The sequence below is a fragment of the Spermophilus citellus genome (assembly GCF_964194105.1).
Source record: "Spermophilus citellus genome assembly, chromosome: 15".
NCBI classification, from domain to species: domain Eukaryota; kingdom Metazoa; phylum Chordata; class Mammalia; order Rodentia; family Sciuridae; genus Spermophilus; species Spermophilus citellus.
This window is the reverse complement of record NC_138195.1, coordinates 64,406,428-64,429,608: the sequence shown is the minus strand read 5'-3', so window position 1 is coordinate 64,429,608 and position 23,181 is coordinate 64,406,428. Positions and strand designations below refer to the sequence as shown.

At 33.2% G+C, this 23,181-nt stretch overlaps 1 protein-coding gene across 2 annotated transcripts in view; it reads right to left on the bottom strand.

The window, feature by feature from the left end:
- Positions 1 to 23,181, bottom strand: part of TBC1D12 (TBC1 domain family member 12) — a 91,326-nt gene that overhangs the window by 7,440 nt on the left and 60,705 nt on the right. For both annotated transcript variants that reach the window (XM_081267712.1, XM_081267713.1), the window contains exons 4-10: positions 19,215 to 19,297; positions 16,189 to 16,306; positions 14,212 to 14,318; positions 9,020 to 9,100; positions 6,188 to 6,276; positions 5,119 to 5,190; positions 89 to 217 (exon numbers count right to left, since the gene is read on the bottom strand). In XM_081267712.1, the coding sequence (XP_081123838.1) occupies positions 89 to 217; positions 5,119 to 5,190; positions 6,188 to 6,276; positions 9,020 to 9,100; positions 14,212 to 14,318; positions 16,189 to 16,306; positions 19,215 to 19,297 (679 nt within the window). The remainder of the gene's footprint in view (positions 1 to 88; positions 218 to 5,118; positions 5,191 to 6,187; positions 6,277 to 9,019; positions 9,101 to 14,211; positions 14,319 to 16,188; positions 16,307 to 19,214; positions 19,298 to 23,181) is intronic.

Here is a 23,181-nt window from a genome sequence, read left to right as displayed (position 1 = left end):
GATTACCTTAGTAATTATTGTGTTTTACTTTAAGAGACATTCAGAATACAGAACATACAAAAGAAATAGTTCATTCAAATGTTCATACCATGCTGTGATCCACACGAAAAAAAGCCAATTGACATGGCTTATTCAGGAGATTTGCAAATGCAATGAAAGCATCTGCCTCTTCCAAATTGAGAATGAGCACTGCTGCGATGAAAGACATCCCTTGGACCTTTTGAGAAAAAGAAAATAAAAACAGATTTAAAATAACGATTCTCTACAGTTTATGTAATTGAATTCCTAAAAAATTACAAAGTTGTGTTACAAAGTAGAATTTACCAAGATTTCTTCTTTCTTCCCAGCAAAGGTAAATAAAGAACACCCATAAAGGTAAATACAGAATACCCATAACAGTTTTGAATTCTAATTTTACATTTTTGTTCATGTGGTATGGTTTAATAAGTATGAGGAAAAATTTGAGGGAAAAAACTATCAATTTTTACTTGCTACAAAAATCTCAGTGTGGGGCTGGGGATGTGGCTCAAGCGGTAGCGCGCTCGCCTGGCATGCGTGCGGCCCGGGTTCGATCCTCAGCACCACATACCAACAAAGATGTTGTGTCCGCTGAGAACTGAAAAATAAATATTGAAAATTCTCTCTTTCTCTCTCTCTCTCTCTCTCTCCCCTCTCGCACTCTCTCTTTAAAAAAAAAAAATCTCAGTGTGTTATCTACTCAATTTTCATTTCCTCTCTAAATTCTTTCAAAATATAGAATATAGAATCACAAAGTTTAGTGAAAGTCAGGTGATTATTTTCATTTTTATAACAAATCTCTTTTGGAAATGAAGAACTAAGAATAAAAGAGGTCTATAAAATGTGCTGCTAAAATTCTAAGAATGAAGTTTGTAGGGATTCAGATAACCTAGATTCCTGGTAAAGAGGAGAAAGAAATGGGGTAAACACCATTCCAGGATGGAAATTAAGCATAGGCATAACAGAAGAAATGGGAATAACAGGTGAAGCACAAGATTTATGAGAAATGGAAGACATCTGAGAAAAGTAGGATATATTTGTATTATGAAAGGCCTTGAGTAAAAAGCCAAGGAATATAGATGTTTGCTTGTGAGTTATCAGTAGCAACTGTACATGTCTTTAATTTTTAAAAAGTTGTCAACTATTTACTTCTAATAGAGATTTATATGATGAACGTACACAGGGAGACTACAAACAATAATTGTAATTACACAATGTTTTTCCCAAATATTTTGAAAGGGTAGCCTACAATTACTATCTATTACTAATTTTACTTTCTCAGTTCCTTTTTTTTTTTTTTGGCAGCACTGGTAATTGAATCCAGGGGTGTTCTGCCATACAGCCATATTTCAAACCCTTTTATTGTTTATTTTGAAGACAGGGTCTCACTAAATTGCTGAGGCTGGCCTTGAACCTGAGATCCTACTGTCTCACCCTCCCACATTTCTGAGATTACAGGCATGCAACATCATATCCGGCTTGATATTTTTACATTGCAGCATACTTCAATATGGATTCCTGCTCCACTACTATATAATGTTGAGACTTCTCTAATCAGCATGATCAATGATATTTATCGTAAAACCCAGTGGGAAGTTTCCTATATTCACAGTAGTACTCTCTTAGCTTCTATGATTCCATATTTCTTTGCTCTCCTACTTCTCAGACTTCCTTGAAGATTATACAGTAATTGGCTGTTTGATTTTGTAGAATACAAATCCCATGAGGACAGAGACTGTATTAGGCAGAGCAACTGTCCTTCAGAGATATTAAAATCCTAATTCCCAGAATCTGTGAAAGTATTACAATACATGGCAAAAAGGACTTTGCAGATGTGATTAAATAAAATCTTAAAACAAGATTATCCTGGATTATCAGGGTGGGCCCAAAGCAATCGTTGAAGGACCTTAGAAGTAAAAAAGAGAAACAGGAGAGTCAGAGATTTTAAATGCTACACTGTTGGCTTTGAAGCCATGAGCCAAGGAATGAAGATAGCTTCTAAAAGGCAGAATAGACAAGGAAATAGATTTGGCCCTGGAACCCAGAGAAGGAACACAGCCCTGCCAATATCCTGACTTGAACTGAGTGAAATCTATTTTGGACTTCTGACCTGAAGAAATATCAGTTGCATTGTTTGAGGCCATTAAGTTTGTGGTAATTTGTTATAGCAACAACTGGAATCTTGGGGCTGGGGTTATGGCTCAGAGGTAGAGCACTTGCCTAGCATGTGTGAGGCACTGAGTTCAATCTTCAGCACCACATAAGAATAAATAAAGCTATTGTGTGCACTTATAACTAAAAAAAATTAATGATATGTTTTTTAAAAAAAATAGGAAACTAATACAGAGACAAGACCCTGTCTATTCGTTCATGACTATATTGTTAGTCCACAATATTTACTGAATGGATACTAAGGGCAAGCTTTTAACCATCTGTAATAAAATGGTAGAAAAACAATAAAGGTATTAAAACTACATTTAATTGAATATAAGATACTGTTAATTTAAAAGTAGTATTATGGCTAGGCATAGTAATCCCAGCTACTCAGAAGGCTGAGGTGGAAGGATTTTGAGTTTGAGGCCAACAAGATGGGTAAGGTCCCATGTCAAAAATATAAAAATAAAGAAAGTAATATATATACTACTAAAAAGGAAGAAATTACAATACTTTACCACTTAGAATTTTATTTTATGCATATTCATAAAGCTATTTAAAGCTCATTAAAATCCATTGCATATCACTTTGTGCATATATTATAGGAAAATAATAAAAAGTTGTTTCCACAATTTTTTCAGAGTCAGATTCTTCTGAATATTCTGTATCTATCTATTCATGATGTAACATACTGAAAAGGATATGTCATTTATGGTAGTGTTCCTATCAAATGTTTAACTTGAATCTAATCATGAAAAAATCATGATAGTAGTATTTACATTCCATTGCATCCATGTTTAAAGGAAATGTAAGATATTCAGTGCCAAAAATTTAACCTTTATAGTTACACTTACTATGAAAAAATTAAATGTCAACTTACATGTGTGCAAGGGATACCTCCTTTTAAATACCCGAAGCAAACTGCAAAATGGTGCAGCCAATTTGGAAAGCAGTATGGAGATTTCTTGGAAAGCTGGGAATGGAACCACCATTTGACCCAGCTATTCCCCTTCTCGGTCTATTCCCTAAAGACCTAACAAGAGCATGCTACAGGGACACTGCTACATCGATGTTTATAGCAGCACAATTCACGATAGCAAGATTGTGGAACCAACCTAGAAGCCCTTCAATAGATGAATGGATTAAAAAATGTGGCATTTATACACAATGGAGTATTACTCTGCAATAAGAAATGACAAAATCATAGAATTTGGAGGGAAATGGATGGCATTAGAGCAGATTATGCAAAGCGAAGCTAGCCAATCCTTAAAAAACAAATGCCAAATGTCTTCTTTGATATAAGGGGAGTAACCAAGGACAGGGTAGAGACGAAGAGCTTGAGAAGAAGATTAACATTAAACAGGGATGATAGGCGGGAGGGAAAGGGAGAGAGAAGGGAAATTGCATGGAATTGGAAGGTGAGCCTCAGGGTTATACACAATTACATATAAGAGGAAAGGAGGGGTAGGAGAAAAATTATATAAGTGGAAGAAACGATTTATAGTAGAGGGGGTGGAGAGAGAGAAGGGGAGGGGAGGGGAGGGGAGGGGAGGGGGGATAGTGGAGAATGGGATAGACAGCAGAATACATCAGTCACTAGAAAGGCAATTTGTAAATCAATGGAAATGTAACTGATGTGACACAGCAATCTGTATACGGGGTAAAAATGGGAGTTCATAACCCACTTGAATCAATCTGTGAAATATGGTATATTAAGAACTATGTAATGTTTTGAACAACCAACAATAAAATAAAAAAAATAAAAAAATAAATACCCGAAGCAAGAGAGTTTAAAGATTCACTCAAATTTCACTTTCTCCATAAGGACTATCTCACCACCATTTTTAATACAACCTGCTCTACCCTAAACATGACAATTCTCCCCATTACCACACCATACTTTTTCCATAGCACTTATCACCTTTTACTATAACCTGACTTACTTGTTTGTTTTTTATTGTCTGTTTTCTCCTTCTAACGCGTAAGCATTATAAGGAGAGTAATCTTTTGTTCACTAAGGTATCTCAAGTGCTTAGAACAATGCCTAGCATACAGCAATAATAATAAGCATGTAAATATTTGTGGAGTGTGTGAGCAAATACAAATGAACATGCAACAAAACAAAGTAAATTTTTATCAGACAGCCACCTTATGGTGAGGACCCTAAAGTTCTTCGATTTTAAGGCAAACGTGAGAAGATGAAGGTTTCATACCTTCTAGTTATATGTAACTACTGAACACTAATATTTTCTTTGTTCCTTCCCAAAATTCAACTACAATAACAGTAAAAAAAAATGAGTACTAATTCTCATAAGAGAACAAAGAAAATGGAAAACAATATGAACAGTATATTAAAGATGTTAATAGCATTTTATAAATTTTAATTTAAATAAAGGAAATGTTGAAAGTAAAAGATCTATAGAGGAGGAAGCCAATAATCAGTGAACCAATTCAGCAACAAAATGCTGTAAGGTTTAGGAACTGAAGTTATTAGATACCTCTGAAACTGAGTGGTAGGGCCAAAAGTAGGGTTTGTTCACCCCATAAAAGAAGGAAATCCCCTCCTTTGTCTTATATGGATAGGTACCTATTCTTCCCTTAACCTGGCCGAATATAAGAGTTTTATTTTGTAGAGGAACAGTGAGGGGAAAGAGGTTTAGTGAGAGGGGGGATAAAGGAATCACACTGATAGCATAATCATTAAATAAAATTTTATAAAACAAATGATGAAAAATCCCTAGGAGCAATCCCACAAAGCTGGCAGCCAGTCTTATAAGCTCCTGACAAGAGATGGAAAGTCTCCTCTCTAGGTAAGTTGATCAGCACAAAGAAAGCAGTCAGGTATATTTAATATGTATTGTAAATGTCTAATACAATATAAGAAATTTGATAAGAGAATAGATAAAATGTTCATATTCAAAAAAACGGATTGAAACAAATACTTACATAACCAACATCAGGTCTGTAACATGTATATGCCCCTAAGATACTATGTAAAACATCGTGATATGGGCCACCCTTAGGAGAGAAAAATGAAATTTTAAACTACATGAATAATTGTCTCTAAGTTATTTCTCACATGTTAAAAAACTGTTGCATTTCCTAAATGACTAGTTTTAGTGTATTAACAATTATCAAAAATATTATAAATGCATTCTACCAAGATATTTTGAAAATTATTAACAAAAATATTCAATGATGAATAACAAAAAAGTCAAATATGCTCATTTGATGAATGCAAGCTATATAATGCAATATAATGTGCAAACAATTTTAAAGACTTCTAGACTTGGTACAATAGGAATAAAATTAACACAGATTATTATTTTTTCCTTCTGGCTAGGACAGGGGGGAATTGCTGGAGCCTGAACCCAGGGCCTCATACATGTTTTAGGACTGAGCTAAACACCCAGAGATTTCATTTTATGTAATACAATTTGAACAAAAGAGAACCATCAAACTACAACTAAATTAAATTGTTTTAAAAATTTTAACCTTAACAGAAAAAAATTTTCTCAGTTTATCAATCATACACCCTATATTATAAAACTATTTCTTCCCATTTCAATGGTAAAATTTAAAAATAATTAACCACTTCTTCCTATAAAAACTAAATAGGAAAATAAACTATTTCTATTTCAGTAGCAATTCTGAAAAATTTTAAGTCTTGAGGACAAAGTTCATTATATTTTAATAATTTATTAAGCAAAAATATTAAGAATTCAAATATCCTATAGAATAAAAATATTATTAATATTTTAAAAATTCACCATGATAAAAGTGTATTAAGTACTTATTACACAAAAAGTATTGTGTGCTTTGCTAACTACAATGTATTTCCATCAGTAGAGCAAAATAATAGAAATTTCATACTAGTTTTGTACTTTTTGTATACAGGCCCCAATTTTTCTAGTTCTGCTTTTTAAAAAATAATAGCTATTCATTTAGAGAATTTGTCCCCTTGGACATTGAAAGACTAAAAAATAATAGTTACAGTTTCATTAGAAACCCTCACCTTCTGAAAGATGTAGAGAGATGGAAATGTACGGGATATGTCCAACTTAATTAATTCCAGACTGGCCTCTCGGTCAGCAACAGATACACCTGTATTTACCAAGTAGATAAAATTTCAATGATCACTTGGCTGTAACATGTTCAATTTTGTAAACACAGAATGAACACTCAGCATATATGTTATTTAAGGAAAGTTAAAAGTGGAATTATCAAGAAAAATTTCAAGAAATGCCATATTACTTTTGCTAGAACTTAAACTCTAATATGAAGAAAATATCTACATTTATCAGAAAAATATATGGTGAAAGAACTCTGCTTCCAGTTTTTATAAAATGTAAGTGCAGGATATTACTCCCAAGGTAATAACTAGGGAAAATACATATATCACATTGTAAAAATTACTATAGAGCTGATAGACAGAGGTCTAGAGGACTTACAATTACAGGAGGGTAAGAACCTTTCCTATGGAAGTGAACATCAGTGGCCATTTTTCTTCCTAGAAGCCTCCAAATCTAGGAATGGGTTTAGAATTGAGCTTGCCAGAGGCAAAAGCACTCTGCTTGAGGAAAGAGAAACCAAAAGAGTTTTCATGGCCAAATAAGACTGATGTGACATAGGAATCTGGAGGAGCCTTGAATTTGGTATATCTGATTTTCCCCTATAGAACTTTTGCTGAATGCATGGGATCAGGTTTGAAGGTAAAATGAAATCACCCAAAGTCACGTGGTCCTTGGGAGAGCATCTCATTGGAGAAGAAGCCTATAATCAAAATAAGACAGTTCTTCCCATGAAGTAATGTGAAACCTGAGATGAACTAACTCTATTGAAAGCTGCAACTTGGCCCCAACTTAGTTCTACTGATTGAATTAAGGCGATAAATCCCTAATCCAACTACCTGAAAGGAACCTGCTTCTCTGCAAGGGAAACATCAATTTCCTTTTCTGTATTCTTTTTTTTAATATTTATTTTTTAGTTTTAGGTGGACACAATATCTTTATTTTATATTTTTATGTGGTGCTGAGGATCAAACCCAGCGCCTCATGCATACTAGGCGAGCACGGTACCACTGAGCCACACAACCTCAGCCCCTCTGTATTCTTTTTATATACAGTATCTGGCATACCATTAAAACTTTTAAGATATGCAAAGAAGCAGGAAAACAGGACTTATAATCAAGAGGAAAACCAGCCAACAGAAGCAGACCAATGGATAATCCAATGTTGGAATTAACACACAAGAATGGGGTCTGTTATAAATATGTTAAAGAAAATAGGGAAAACATATCATAAAATATAGAATGGAAGGATGAAGAAATTCATTAAAGAAACATAATATAAAAAAATAACCAAGTGAACGTTCTACAATTAAAAATATACCACCTAAAATTAGAAACTCTTTGGATAGATTAAATAATATACTAGATAGAAGAAAGGATTAGTAAACTTGATTACAGGTTAATAAAAATCACTCAAACTGAAGCAGAAAGAGAAAAAAAAATTAAAGTATAAGAGGCTTGTTAAATGGTCTACCATAAACATAACTGAAGTACTAGAAGGAGAATAAGAGAGATGGAGCTAAAGTAATATTTGAAAAGATAATGGCCAAAAAGTTAAATAATAACTAAGTTATAAATACTCAGGAAATAAGAAAACTGTGATTAAATAGAACACTACTTGTGATTTATATTTTAAACTTTTCCTATTTCAAGGGCAATTATGCAAAATTTTAAGTCATGGGATAAAACTTCTATTTTAAGTTTAGTAGGCAAAAATATTAAGAATTCAAATATCTTACAGAATAAAAAATTAAATTTCTACCAAAGTGCAACTTTATTTACTCATAACAAAATGTCTCAGAAGTTAGTTTTTTATTTTAATTCTTACAATTTTGATGCTTCATAACAGTTTAAAAGGAATAATGAAACAGTTGAAATCCTACCTGTCTAAAACTTGTACATCTTCACCTTCCTTGTACTTTTAATTCCCCACAAGTAACTGACATAGGAAACAGGACTTAGGATGATACTTACATAAACACAGAAATCAAGTCTTCTCCCTAAGGTTATTTAGTAAAATTTCCCCACCCTAATGTTCATTTTTTAAAACAGAAAAAAATTTAACATCCTTCTAGAAAACCACTATAAGATAGGCACCATTTTTCTATCCAAAACTGTGTTCATTTTTAAGTTTTACTTACTGGCAAGAGAAGAGGGTTTGCTTTCTATAAAATAAACAAATATATAAAAGTGACTGACAGAAAAACTGTTCCTCATTATTAAAGCACAGTAGATGGTTAAGTAAATTTACTTAAACTCAATAAACTATGATGAGAGAGAGAAAATCCTCTCGTTTTCTCCAAAATGATTAGGGAAAAAAAATTGATGAGAAGTAGAGGGAAAGAGGGCTACGGGTGAGTTAAATGAACAAAGAATAAGGCACAATAAGAATTATAAATATTGGGGAATAAGTGAAAGTCAGTGGATGGGGAAAGACAAGAGGTCACAGTGAGAGATGAAGAACCTCTATCCTTAAGTAAGAGTTTGGCCTAAAACTACTTCATTGCTTTAACTGCTATGATTTAAATCCTGAGCCTTGGAGTACAACAAATCTGGTTTATATAACCCAGGTTCTCTGCTTACAAGTTGTTTAGCTTCTCTAAGCCTCAGTTTTCTCTTGTATAATTCAGAATAATAAGTATGAAAAAGGTTATTAAGATTCAATGAGATAAAGTATGTAAATCAGTTACCACAGTTCCTGGCATATGGTATAAAACCACACTATTATCTTAAGTAACTAGATTTTCATCCTGAAATTATTAAAAACAAAAATCGCACCTTCTGTATCATTTTCTGAACTTGATTCACTGAAGCTTTTCCACCGTTCTTTTGCTCTTGAAAGGAAGATTTCATAAAGTTCTGGGGAAAAATTTATAAATTGTAAGAAAGAAATATACTAACATTTTCATTCTTTACCTATTATAGGTCAGGTCTCCCTGGTGTAGCGGATATTGAAAAAAAAATAGTGCTTAAAAACACTTAATTCTACCGAAACTACTCATTATATAACCAGAAAGACAGCAAATAGAAATGCTGGTGATTGACCATTCAAGAAGTTACAATATAGAATCCAAGTATGAGGCAGGAGGAATGCCATTTTGCTCAAGGAGTGCATAATTTTTGGAGCTAGTTAGACCTAGATTCATATTTCAACCCTGCCACTTAATATCTGTGGGACTTCAAGAAAGTTACTTAACTACTCTGGAACTTGGCTTTCTTCATCTGTAAACTACAGAAAAATAACACCTACTCAGAGGTTTACTGATAGTTAAACAAGAGATTTTATGTAAAGCTCCTGGCACTTTATAGACCCTCAATAAATGTTAGTTCTTGCTTTCTGCCTGTCCTTAAATTGGTTTCTCTATTATTATATTGCTAGCTAAAGTTACCTGTACTTCATGTGGAATTGGTCTAAAGTCTACATACAAAAATTTCTATCCCTATCTTTATACTTTATGTGCCCTATCACTCACTTTTTGAGAATACCGTTATGATTCCATATACAGTCTCATAAAACTTCAGCAACAGAAAAATTGAAACACTTTTCTCAACTCTCAAATTTTAATTGTTTTTACTTTATATACATTACAGATATTTAAAACTACACAAAAATAGCAAATTTCAGTGATAGAAAAGCAAAAAGTATTTCTTGCCCACCAACTTTTATGGATTGTCTAAAACACCAAGAACATTTTTTTACTTAAATTAACTTTTTGTTTTCTTTGCAGTACTGAGGATTGAACCCAGGGCCTTGTGCATGCTAGGCAAGCACTCTACTGAGCTACATTCCCAGTCCTTTTATTTTATTTTGAGACAAAGTCTCACTTAGTTGCCCAGGCTAGTCTCAAACCTGTGATCCTCCTGCATTAGCCTCCTGAATAGTTGGGATTACAGGCATGCATCACTTTGCCAGTGTAAATGATTTCTTATTCAAAATTTATTTTTATTTTGAAAGGTAAAACATGGACATGATTTCTAAAAAATATGAACAGTACAAAATAATACAGAGTAAAAACTCAATTTCCTTCTCTGAGATACAACTATGGTTACCAGAGCTCCCATAAACCTTTCAAAGATGAAAATATGCATGTGAAAGTATATGCCCAGATAGCCTCCTTTAAAAAAAGAAACAGCAACAAAGTAGCAATAGATTACATGCATTGATCTGTATCCTACTTTGTTATTAGAAATTGTTCCACATTTAGTAGATACTTTTTTTTTTTCCTAAAAACACAGCATTCCAACGTTTGGCTATACCAAAACATGTACTCTTATATTGCCAAGAATCAGAACATTATAAAAAAACTGACTACATATATGTAAAACAGACTCTAGCTACTTTAATTTTTTCTCTTTTTTTATTCACTTTTCATTAGTATTAATGGTTTGGAAAGAAATTTAAAAGGAAAAACTTAAACTTCACATTTCTATTACTTGTATTCAATCCCATCAATTTGGTAGAAGAGGTATATATAATTTTAAATTGTATGGAAACAATTATTTGGGGTTATCAGGTACCAAACTTTATCTCCATACTTTTTTTTTTTCTCTTTGGTACTGGGGACTGAACCCAGGATCTTAAGCATGCCAATTCACGCTTTTTAAAATTTCAAACTAGTTTTAAGTCAGGTCAACTTTATTATTTTACACAAATTTTAAAACTGCCTCAGAAGAAGAAAGCGTCAACAGAGAAACCCATTACTTTTAGAAGTCATGAAATTCATCCAGTAATAAAGATGCAGTGCAGTGATGCATCTCAGAACATCAAAGAATATCTCTCCAGGGAAGATTTTTATAGTTCCTATCTCTAATAAAGAGTTAACTGCATCTCAGTTTAATTCCATACCTGGCTCCCCTGATTTTATTTTTGAACAAAGAGAGAGCTTGAAGCAGGCCTAAGGATGATACCTTACACTTCCTAACAGAATACTTTGATTTCAGCGCATGTTTCTTTCACTTTCTGATTTTATGACAATGATGATACATATACTCTCAGGACAGAGCACTTTCACAAAAACAATCCTTTTTGATAGCTGATAGGATCTTATCCTCATTTTACAGATGAAGAAAACTAAGACTTCTAGATGTTAAGTAATTTGCCCAAGGTCACAAACCTAATATATACAGTGGAACCAAGATTTGAATCACATTTGACTGACTTTAGAGCCATTACTCTTAGCTACTGCTCTCTAGTGGTCATAAATTTCATGATTAAAACAAATACAATAAGTAAAGCATCAAATTATTAGTCATTCCAAAGTAAACAATATTATCTTATCAAAAAATAAATCAAAATTTAGAGTCCACACCACAAATGAATAAGAAGAGAATGAATTCCCTATTCCATTTCTAAATACATAAATGTTTGGTAGAGAAGACCTAAAATTATGTTGAAAATAAATGACTTACTTATGTTACAAAACTTTATAAAGTTCAAACATAAAAAGAACTTTTTGATTACAGTGTCACAAAAGGTTAACACCTATTGAACCTACATTATAATGTACAAATTACCAAGCTTTCCCACATTCTAAAACCAAAGTTATCAAAACAAAAAAGAAAACTGCAAACAAAGCAAAACAAAACTTCAAATTACCACTAATCAAGACTTTTAAAATCTAACTGAAATTTATGACTATAATATAAAAACATTTCCTTCCAATATTTCAAGCATAGAAAGCAAATGAAACTTGTATTTTATTTGAAGAGAACAGCTACATAATACAGAATCTAACCTTCTCTAGGGCAAGTTAAATTTTCATTTAATTTTAGTTTTAATTAAACTTTAATTCTTCTAAGCCCATTATCTCCTATCATCCTATATACAAGACACCTATAATGATCTCTAAAAATTTATAGGACACTTATAAAATAGTTTGATTTAGGTTTTTACAGCTGTCTTATATAGAGGATAACAGAACATAATGGGCTAAACTCTACTTCTTTCTAAAAGTTCTTTAAAATAACATGTTATAACAAGGATGCTTGTGAACAATTTTAAAATCATAAATAATCATTATATCCAAAGTTGGTATCACTTTTAAAATTAAGAAAAAGATTTAATTGTTGTTATAATTCTGACCATTTACTTATAATGCTGATTGCTGCAATGAACATCCTTGCAGAAAAGCTCCTATGCCAGTCCTGCTCACTTCTCCAGAATAAATTCTTAGAACTGGAAAAATATGTCAAAGATTATGTTTTTGTAGACTTTGGGCAAATATTTCTAAATTATTTTCAGTCATATCCCATATATGTAATTCTTTAATCCCTTAATTTGAGGGGTAGAAAAACAATACTTAGATATTCTTTGTTTGGTACTGGGATTGAAGCACTGAGTCTACATCCCCAGCCTTTTAAACATTTTTTATTTTGAGACAAGTCTGGCTAAATTGCTGAGGCTGACCTGGAACACAATCCTCCTACCTCAGCCTCCCAAGTATCTGGGCATACAGATGTGTGCTACCATGCCTGGCTTTGATATTGTTTTCACATATACCTGTAACTTGTTTTAACATATATCTTTTATTTGGCTAGCACAATGAAAACAAATAAATTACAATACAGTCAAGCTGTGGAATATAATATAGCTACAGTACATATGAGGTAGACTTTATGTACTAACATGGGATGTTCAAGATAAATTAGTATGAAAAAACAAGCCACAGAATAATATTAAGGCATAAACTACTTAAAAAAAGATTTTTTAGTTGTAGGTAGACACAGTACCTTTATTTTATTTATTTAACTTTATGTGGTGCTGAGGATCGAACCCAGAGCCTCACAAGTGCTAGGGGAGCACTCTACCGCTGAGCCACAACCCCAGCCCGCATAAACTCATTTTTTTTGTGGAAAAATAAAGAAAAAAGAAAACTTTAACAATGATTACATGTAAATGCACACTTTTTATGCACATGGAGAAAAGATCTAGAAGATCAGATACCAAATTGCCTATAGTGCTTATAACAGAATTAATAATAAGAGAGTTTGGATTAAAGACACTTAAAATGTCTGAATTTCATTACTGCTTGCATTTTGGGGCGGGGGTGATATATACTGGGGATTGAACCCAGGGGCCCTTCACCACTGAGCTGCATCCCCAGTCCTTTTTATTTTGAGACAGCGTCTTGTCTAAGTTGCATAGGGCTCTTCTAAGTTGCTGAAGTGGGCCACAAATTTGTAATCCTCCTGCCTCAGCCTCCTGAGTAGCTGGGATTACAGGCATATGCCATCACACCCAAAACATGCATTTTTTTCAATAAATACAAAAAGAAAAACTTCAAAAGTTACAATAACAATATATTATCTCTATTAAGAGATCTTAAATCTTTGTGTAGTGTTGTCTAGCACTAACATTTTCACTCAGACCTATTTAGCACCATTTTGTTATTTTTCTATTCAATAGCATCATAATTCTATTTAAACTTTAATTCATTAAAACTACTTTACTTTTACTACTATCTGTCAAGGTTTTTAGAAACTTAAATAAGAAAACTCCTTGAGTCTCCTTACTTTTTCTGATTTTTAAACTTCAAAAATTTAAATTAAAAAAAAAAACAAAAGGACTGATATGGATAGAAGAGTAGGAAGACATTTGTAGCCTTTCTGCAGTATTTGGTTTTGAGTAAAGGGGAAGCCTTTGCACATAGTCTATTTTCTCTGTCCTTGCATATATGTATTCATTCATTGCTATAGACTCTTAGAAGTTTTTGAAATTGACTAAATTTATAATATTTGAATGTCAAGAATATTACTGATAGATGTACACTAAAGGAAAAAATCACAATCTTATTTATATAATAAGAAATGTAGTAACTTATTAAGTCATACAAAGTTTGCAAGGAATGAAGCATGCTCTTAAAATGACATTTATGGTACTGCCTTTTTAAAAGGCCATTCTACTAATTTGCTTTATAACTCTGGAAATGACTATTTGTATGTGTGGGAATAACTGAACATAGAATACAAACCAGGAGTGATATTTAGTTCATTTCCTACAGCTAGACTCCAAACTTTCCCACGAACACTAGGGGGCAATCCCTGCCACCACAATTCTCGAACTCTTCTTGTACTACGCCTAGAATTAAAGGAGGAGAAAAAAGGAGAAAGTTACTTTTTATACCAAAAATACTAGTTGCATGATGGTTTACCTATGGCCAAGTGATCAGATAGTTTTCAAGAATACAGAGAGTTAAATATGTAACACATTCTTTCCTCTGGGTTTCATGCTTATAGACAACAAAAGCCTACAAAATATTCATTACCTCAAAGATGGACAATATTAATTTGAAGAGGGCTGCCTTTGACAGATACCCCTTAAACTAAAGATACAATAAAAATCAGAAATATATGGACAATTATAAAAACCAGGATAAGAGGGGCATAAAATGCATGGCCAATCCAGTACCAAAAAAAAAAAAAAAAAAAAAATCACAAAGAATCTACTATAGGTAAGGTCCTAGTTTTTGAGGGGCAGTAGTCTGCTGAAAGAGTGTAGGCTTTGCAGTCAGACCTGAGTTGAAATCTAGTATATTCACTAATTGTATAACCTTGGGCAAATCACTTAATCCTGTCTAACTTTGAGATTTCCTGTAAGATAAAAGTACTAAGAATTACATGTGATTACTTGTATAAAAACATAATATAACACTGTAGTCCTCTCACTTCTCTTCAGGGGATACATTCCAAATTCCTAGTGGATACTTGAAACCTCAGACAATAGAGAACTCAATATATACCATGTTTTTTTCCTAATACATACATACCTACAATAAAGCTAAACTTATAAATTAGGCACGTAAAAGATTAACAACCATAATGAAATTTTAACATTTATAAAAAAAATACTGAAATAAAAATTACATTTTCTCTCTCAAAAAATCTGGTTCTTTTATCTTTTCAACTAAAGGAAGTACTTTAAGCATCTCTTTGACATGTTTGAATTACAGGCATCACTACTTTTGCACTTGAGGCCATTAATAAGTAAAAGAAGGGTTATTTGAACATAAGCACTGCAAGACCATGACAGCAGTTGTGATAACCAAAAACGCTATTAAGCGACTAATGGATAGATACTATATACAGCATGGATATACAATGCTAGGGAAAGGGACAATTTACAACCAGGACAGAGTGGGATGGCACAAGATTTTATCACACTTCTCAAAATGCTGCATGATTTAAAACTTGAGAATTGTTTATTTTTGGAATTTTCCATTTAATATCTTCAGACCTTGACTGAACACAAGGTAACTGAAACTGCAGAGAGAGAAATGGATAAAGGAGGTCTACTCTATGTCTCACATTGTTAATATTCAACAAATCATCAATGTACATCCTAGACTAGGCACTGCAGAAGATATCCCCAACCCTCCAGTCCAGAGGGAAGATAAAGCATTTACAAAAATATTATCAAAAAACAAAAGGCAAAATAAGGCAAGAAGTATATTAGTCTCAAAATATGATGATGAGACATTTACTGAAGAGAAAGATTATCTATAACACATTTCCCTAATTGTGAGATAGGCATTTTAACAACACTTTAGTACTTGATAAATGATCTTAAAATGAATATGTTTGCTTGTTCTAAAACCTGCTATTATATCAATAATGCATCTTACATTAATGGTATAATATAATGAAGAAAATTTGGTAAGTAAAGAGACTAAAAGTTTCATGAATCAACTAAAATTTTTTAGATGAGTCGCAATGGATAGGGGAAAGATTTTGATAGGCACAGAAAATGGCCAGTAAGAGAAGTACATATTAGAAACTGAGGGATTTATAAAAGCAAAGACGCAAAGATAAACATGGAGATTTTCAGGCATTGATTGATTAGTGGTATAATTTAGCCAAAGCATAAGATACCTGATAGAAAGTAATAAAAATACAGAACTGGAAAAACAAGATGTTTGGATATGTACTTCAGGAAAAGTATGCTTACTTACATGACTTCCCAATTGGGCAGTATCTCATTGATCCAAATTACCATTGCACTTGCAATATTTTCTTCCTGTTTAAACCGTTCTTTCATTATTCTTTTTCTTTTATGTGCTTCTTTAATTTCTATATTAAAAAAGTAAGAATTATTTCAGTACAAATGAGCTAGATCAAAACCCCCTTCGTCTACCTAACTATAAAAAAGAGGTTTTCTCAAAAGAATCTTGTGATGGTAGAGAAGAGGAAAGGGAAGGTAGGAGAGGAAGAGAGAAAAAGATGGTCTTGATTTACATAATTTTAAAATAATATTCTATTCTACAAAAGTAAATGGAGGGGTCGGGTTGTGGCTAGTGGTAGAGCACTTGCCTAGCATGAATGAGGCACTGGGTTCGATCCTCAGCACCACATAAAAATAAAAAATAAAGATGTTGTGTCCACCGAAAACTAAAAAATAAATATTAAAAAATTTCTCTCTCTCTCTCTCTCTCTCTCTCTCTCTCTCTCTCTCAAACAAACAAAAACACAAATAAAATAAAGGTATTATGTTAAAAAAAACCTAAATGGAATAAAGACCATAAAAAGCATTCCCATAATAAATTGCTATTTCACATATTTATATTTTTACTTAAGGTACAAAGTAAAATCCTTTATGTATTAACTATGTAAAAAAGAAACAACTATGAGCAACTAACCAATACTCATTTTTCACAGAGGGGCTTATGAATCTCTTAATAATAAACAACATGACATTAAAAATCATTTTGCCAAGTTCAAGAATAAAACTTTTAAAAGGGCTAGAGCAGCTGGGTGTGGTGGCACATGCCTATAATCCTAGCGACTTCAAAGGCTGAGGAGGAGGATCACAAGTTCCAGGTCAGCCTTGGCAACTTAGTGAGACCCAGTCTCCAAAAAAAAAAGAAAAAAGAAAAAGAAAAAAAAAAGCAGTGGTGGTAGAACAACTCTGGGTTCACTCCCAGTTTAAAAAAAAAAAAAAAGATAACAGTATCCAAGGGGTTGTCAGTATTTGCATTCAGACCAGTTCAACCCTTCTGAGTCTTAAAATTCTCTATATAATTCCATCACTTATGCTACAAACTCAACAAATTCTAATAAAAATTAATTAATTAAAAAAATAAAAAAGAGCTGGAAAAATAATTTTGGTAGCACAATTAGTATACGAGCCCTTTTTGATATGATGTTTCACATTACTAATTAGATTGAAATAAAAAATTTCCCCCCACAAACTTATATTTGCAGAAAATAACATGTCTAGAAATCAGAGGTCAATTTCAGAAAAATAAATGAAGAGAGAAATAAATCATAAATCATATATATAAAGTTGTATATAATTTTAGAACCAGTGACGACTTTAGAGATCAGCTAGCCAAACTATTTTCAACCTATTTCATATATGCCTCAGAAACTATCTTGAGGGGCAAGCAGGAGGATATGAAAGTAGCTCCACTTTCTTACGTTTGTTTAATGTATTTAGATTTTATATGTAAAATATTCCACTGCTTTAAAAAAAATGTTGGTCTGGGGATGCAGTTCAGTAGTATAGTGCTTTTTTAGCATGCATGAGATCCCAGATTCCATCCCAGTACTATAAAAAAAGTATTAAAGGGAGGCTTGAAAAACCTGATCTAGTCAACCTCCTCCCATATTCTACAGATTAGGAAACTAACATTAGGCCTATTTAGAGTATCAAAGTCACATTAAGATCAAATAAGATGAAAGTTGTGGCCTTTTGATTTCACAATTTAATATTATTTATATCATATATTTTTAAGGATCATTGAATTATCTATAACCATCTTAAATATTAATCAAATAGTAAAGTCAATGTTAGAAGCCAGTAAAATCTCACTGGGTATGTTAGAAACAGTTCAAATTCTGTATAGTAACATAAACTTAGTTAATGTTTAATTTTTTTTTTTTTTTTTTTGGTGGGGAGGGGACTAGGGATTGAACCCAGAGGCACTTTATCACTGAGTCACAGCTCTTTTTATTCTGAGACAAGGTCTTGCTAAGTGGCTTAGAGCCTTGCTAAATTGCTGAGGCTGACCTCGAATTTGTGATCTTTCTGCTTCAGTCTCCTAAATCACCAGGATTACAAGCGTGCGCCACCTTGTCCAGCTCTGTGCAGGCATTTTATAAAGATATAACTGGCCTTATATATACTGTTTAACAATAAATAAGCAACTTAATTTCCAAAATATAACAAAACCAGAACTGTATACTATTGTAATATCCCATTTATGTAAGTTAAAGGAAAAAAATCAGTTGTTAATAGTTCTAAAAAAATATATTAGCTGTGTAATATTTTCTTTCTTTTTTTTTAAGAGAGAATTTTAATATATATTTTTTAGTTTTCGGCAGACACAACATCTTTGTTTGTATGTGGTGCTGAGGATCGAACCTGGGCCGCATGCATGCCAGGCGAGCGCGCTACCGCTTGAGCCACATCCCCAGCCCAATATTTTCTTAAAATACATATTTATCCTGAACTAACAATGGTCAGTATATAAATATTGTTAAGGTATTCTTATATTACTTTTTTGGACTGGAGAAGAAAATTAAAAAAGAAATGTCAGTTTATATTCATGAAATAACAAAATTTAAGACTGGAGAGACTATAAGTCACAAAATTAGATTATATTCTCACAGCCATTTAAGAAGTTATCTTTAAATATTAAAAACTATTAAATATCAAAAATATAAACATTGTAAAAAACAACATGTATGAGTAAATTCATGAATATGTTCATTTATAAATTGAGACAGTAGGAGTCCAAGTTTTATGACTATAATTTCAAGATATAGACAGTTATCTTTCTCCTCTTGTTAGTTTTGTAAAAGTTCTTGCACAAAAATTATGCACTTACTCCTCTTTAAAAACAAACTTAATTATAAAAGTAGTAGAGAAAAAGAATTCAGTATCACCTTGAAGACAGAATTTATAAATTTCACTATCTTCCTATCAAAATTAACTTATTAAAATCAGAAAATTAACTATACCACTTAAATTTTATACCTCGTTTTTTAGCCTCAGCCACCATCTCATCATATTCTTGTCGATGACGTAAAGCTTCTTCCACAGATTTAGCAGGAAGATTTCTGGGGGAAAAAAATTACTTGAATCAAGCCAATTTTTCATTTTTTATTTCTGTGGTGCTGGGATCAAATCCAGGGCTTCACAGCTAGGCAAGCACCTCCAGCCCAAGTCAATACCCCTCCTATCACCATTATTACTAAGGATTAAACCCAGGAGCACTGTACCACTGGGCTACATTCGTAGACCTTTTTATTTTGAGACAGTCTCACTAAGTTGCCCAGGCTGGCCTCAAACTTGCAATCTCCTGCTTCAGCCTAGGATTGCAGGCAGGTGCTACCATACCCAGCCCATGACAATTTTTAAAAAGATTAACTTTTTATTTACTTTTCAGAGCCAGATATAAAGAATTTCTAACTTAACTTTCACATTTCATACATTTAGAAAGTGAAAGGATATTAAAGAAGAATAAGTCATGGCATTTGTAGGTAAATGGATGGAGCTGGACAATATCATGCTAAACGAAATAAGCCACTCCCCCAAAACCAAAGGCTGAATGTTTTCTCTGATAAGTGGATGCTGATCCATAATGGGGGTTGGGGTGGAGGCTAGGGAAGAGTGAAAGAACTTTGGATTGGGTGGAGGGGAGGGGGTGTGGGAGTGAGAAGGATGGTGGAATGAAACGTATATTATTACCCTATATACATGTATGATTGCATGGCTGGTGTGGCTCTGCATCATGTACAGCCAGAGGAATGAGAAGTTGTGCTTCATTTGTGTATAATGTGTCAAAATACATTCTGCTGTCATGTATAACTAATTAGAACAAATTTTAAAAAAGCAAAAAAAAAAAAAAAAGAAACAAAAAGAAAGTGAAAAACTAAAAAGAACTCTGCATTTTAGAACAGAGCCAGAATCTAGGTTCCTAATATTTATAGTGTATATATTTCATGTATCTATAAATATTTATATATTTAAACATTTTAGACCTCAGCCAATACTTAAACCCACTTGCTAGAGTTTTCATTTTTTAGTCAACTTTTTGAAGTATAATTTACATATTATAAAATGAATAAATACTTTAAGAGTAATTTGATGTGTTTTGACAAATGTATTTATTCATGTAATCAATACTCCAGTCAGGATATAGAACCATCCCATCATACTATAAGTTTCCTTACAGCCCCTTCGCGCCCAATGCTTACCCACATCCCATTTTACAAAAACCATATCTCTAATTTCTATTACTTGTTGTTGCCTTTATTAGAATTTCACTTAAGCCAGGTGTACTGGTGCATACCTGTAATTCCAGATATGTGAGAGGCTAAAGCAGGAGGATGGTAAGTTTGAGGCCATCCTGAGCAACTTAGTGAGACCCTGTCTTAAAATTAAAAAAAAAAAAAAAGGCAGGGGGAGGGTTTTTAGTGGTAAAAGCACCCCTGGGTTCATTCCCCAGTACCAATTTTTTAAATTTAAACTCTTTTTGTGTTTAATTTCTTTTGTTCAGCCCCCACCCTTTAAAAAAAATATTTAGTTTTAGGTGGACACAATATCTTTATTTTTATGTGGTGTTGAGAATCGAACCCAGTGCCTCGTGCATGCCAGGCGAGTGCTCTACCACTTGAGCCACATCCCCAGCTCAGCCCCTTTTTGAAATTCATCCATGATGTATTAGTAAAGTATTTCTTTTAACTGCTGAGAAATATTTCATTTATCCATATGGAAGGACATTTGAGTTGTTTCCAATTTGGGGCCATTATGATTACCACTACACATAGTAATGTCAAATCTTTGTGTGGGTATTTGCTTTCATTTCTCTAGAATAAATATCTGAGAATAGAATTCTTGGATCATATGGTTAAGTGCAGGCATACCTTTCTAACAAACTGCTAAACCTCTTTCAATTTATTAGAGGTTTAAGATGACATTCTCCCTAAAATTGTGATAATTAATTATATATATATATATATAAAAAACATTTTTCATTACCAAATCAAATCACTGATTTAGATATATGAAAATGTAAAAAGAAATACATTTGTATATCACCATTTACCAAATGTATCATAGTAATGTCCAATTTTAGGAATTTTTTTTTCTTTTTCTTTTTTTTTAATATTTATTTCTTAGTTTTATTTCACATTTATGTGGTGCTGAGGATTGAACCCAGTGCCTCATGCATGCTAGGCGAGCACTCTATCACTGAGCCACGATCCCAGCCCCTCTTTTTTTCTTTTCAACAAGCTAAGGTGAGGAAAAGCATGACAAATTTTTCCAATTTTACATTCTACCTTTTCCTCTCAAGTTAGTCAGATATTCAGGTATGTTTTAGCAAGAACGAATAAAGCTTAAGAATTCTGCTTCAAGTCATAATAGAATAAGAGCAACTAAGTTTACCCCATTGTTTCAAGTAATTTTAAAAATGGCCAGGTCTGAAGGTGTATACCTATAATCCCAGCAATTTGGGAGGCTGAGGCAGGAGGATTACAAGTTCCAGCCCAGCTCAGCAACTTAGGCCCTAAGCAGCTTAGTGAGACTTGTCTCAAAATTAAAAAAAAAAAAAAAAAAAAAAAAAAAAAGGGCTAGGGATATAGCTCAGTGGTAAAAAATTCCTGGGGTTCAATTCCCAGTTAAAAAAAAATTAAAAAGGACAAAATATATTAAACAACAGGTTTCAGACAATGGATAACAGGTAACACAAGACAATGACTCTACAATTCCTGATCTTACTGCCTGAAGTTTCCAGGTCTCATATTGGCAGAGGAGAATTAAAAACAGGTCCCATGAGGCTTTCTGAGTTGAGGCGGCAATTGGGAAGTCCAAAATAGCTAGAAATTTCAGATCAGAAAACCAGAAAGAAGGGAGCTGCAGAAAAGTTCTCCTAAGTGTTTTGGTGTGTGTGTGTGTGTGTGTGTGTGTGAGAGAGAGAGAGAGAGAGAGAGAGAGAGAGAGAGAGAGAGAGAGAGAGAGAGATTAAACTATGGCCAGGAAAAGAACCTCCAGAGAGGAATAGCTTGAATATTTTCAAAGATCACATGGGACTAGTCAGAATGTAAAGCCCTACTAAAAGAGTATCAGATAGTGTCCTTAGAAAGGCATTGCTTTAGGTAATTAGGACAATTAGTTATTAGTACAATTAGTAATTAGGACAAATTTGTCCCAGACTAAAGGCTTTTCTAGAAACACTCTAACAAAGATTAGCTTAAAAGGATCAAGCCAATTCCAAATAACTACATACCAGACTAAAGCCAAAAGAATACAAAAAAGTATAGCATCCAGCCATGTAAATCACAATTTTTTTTTAGAGAGAGAGTGAGAGAGGAGGGAGAGGGAGAGGGGGAGGGGGGGAGGGAGGGAGGGAGGGGGGGAGAGAGAGAGAGAGAGAGAGAGAGAGAGAGAGAGAGAGAGAGAGAAGAGAGAGAGGAGAGAGAGAGAGAGAGAATTTTTTAATATTTATTTTTTAGTTTTCGGTGGACACAACATCTTTGTTGGTATGTGGTGCTGAGGATCGAACCCGGGCCGCACGCATGCCAGGCGAGCGCGCTACCGCTTGAGCCACATCCCCAGCCCTAAATCACAATTTTTGGCATCCAATAAGCATTACCAGAGATGTGAAGAAACAGATAAATACAATCAACAGCAACTATCCTATCATATAATGGATGATAGGATTATAACACAAGCATGATGAAATACCTGTTATATACTATACGCACATGCATACTTACAAGATAAAATAAATCATGAGTATGATGAGACCTCAGAACCTAAATAAAATTTTTTCTTTTCTTTTTTATTTTTTTGCAGTGCTAGGGATCCAAATCCAGGGTCTCATACAAGCTAGGCAAGCACTCAACCATTGAGCTTTGCCCCCCAAACACTAAGCTAAACAATTTCTAAAATAAAAACACACAAAGTAAGACTCTCAGCAAATTACACACTGAAGAAA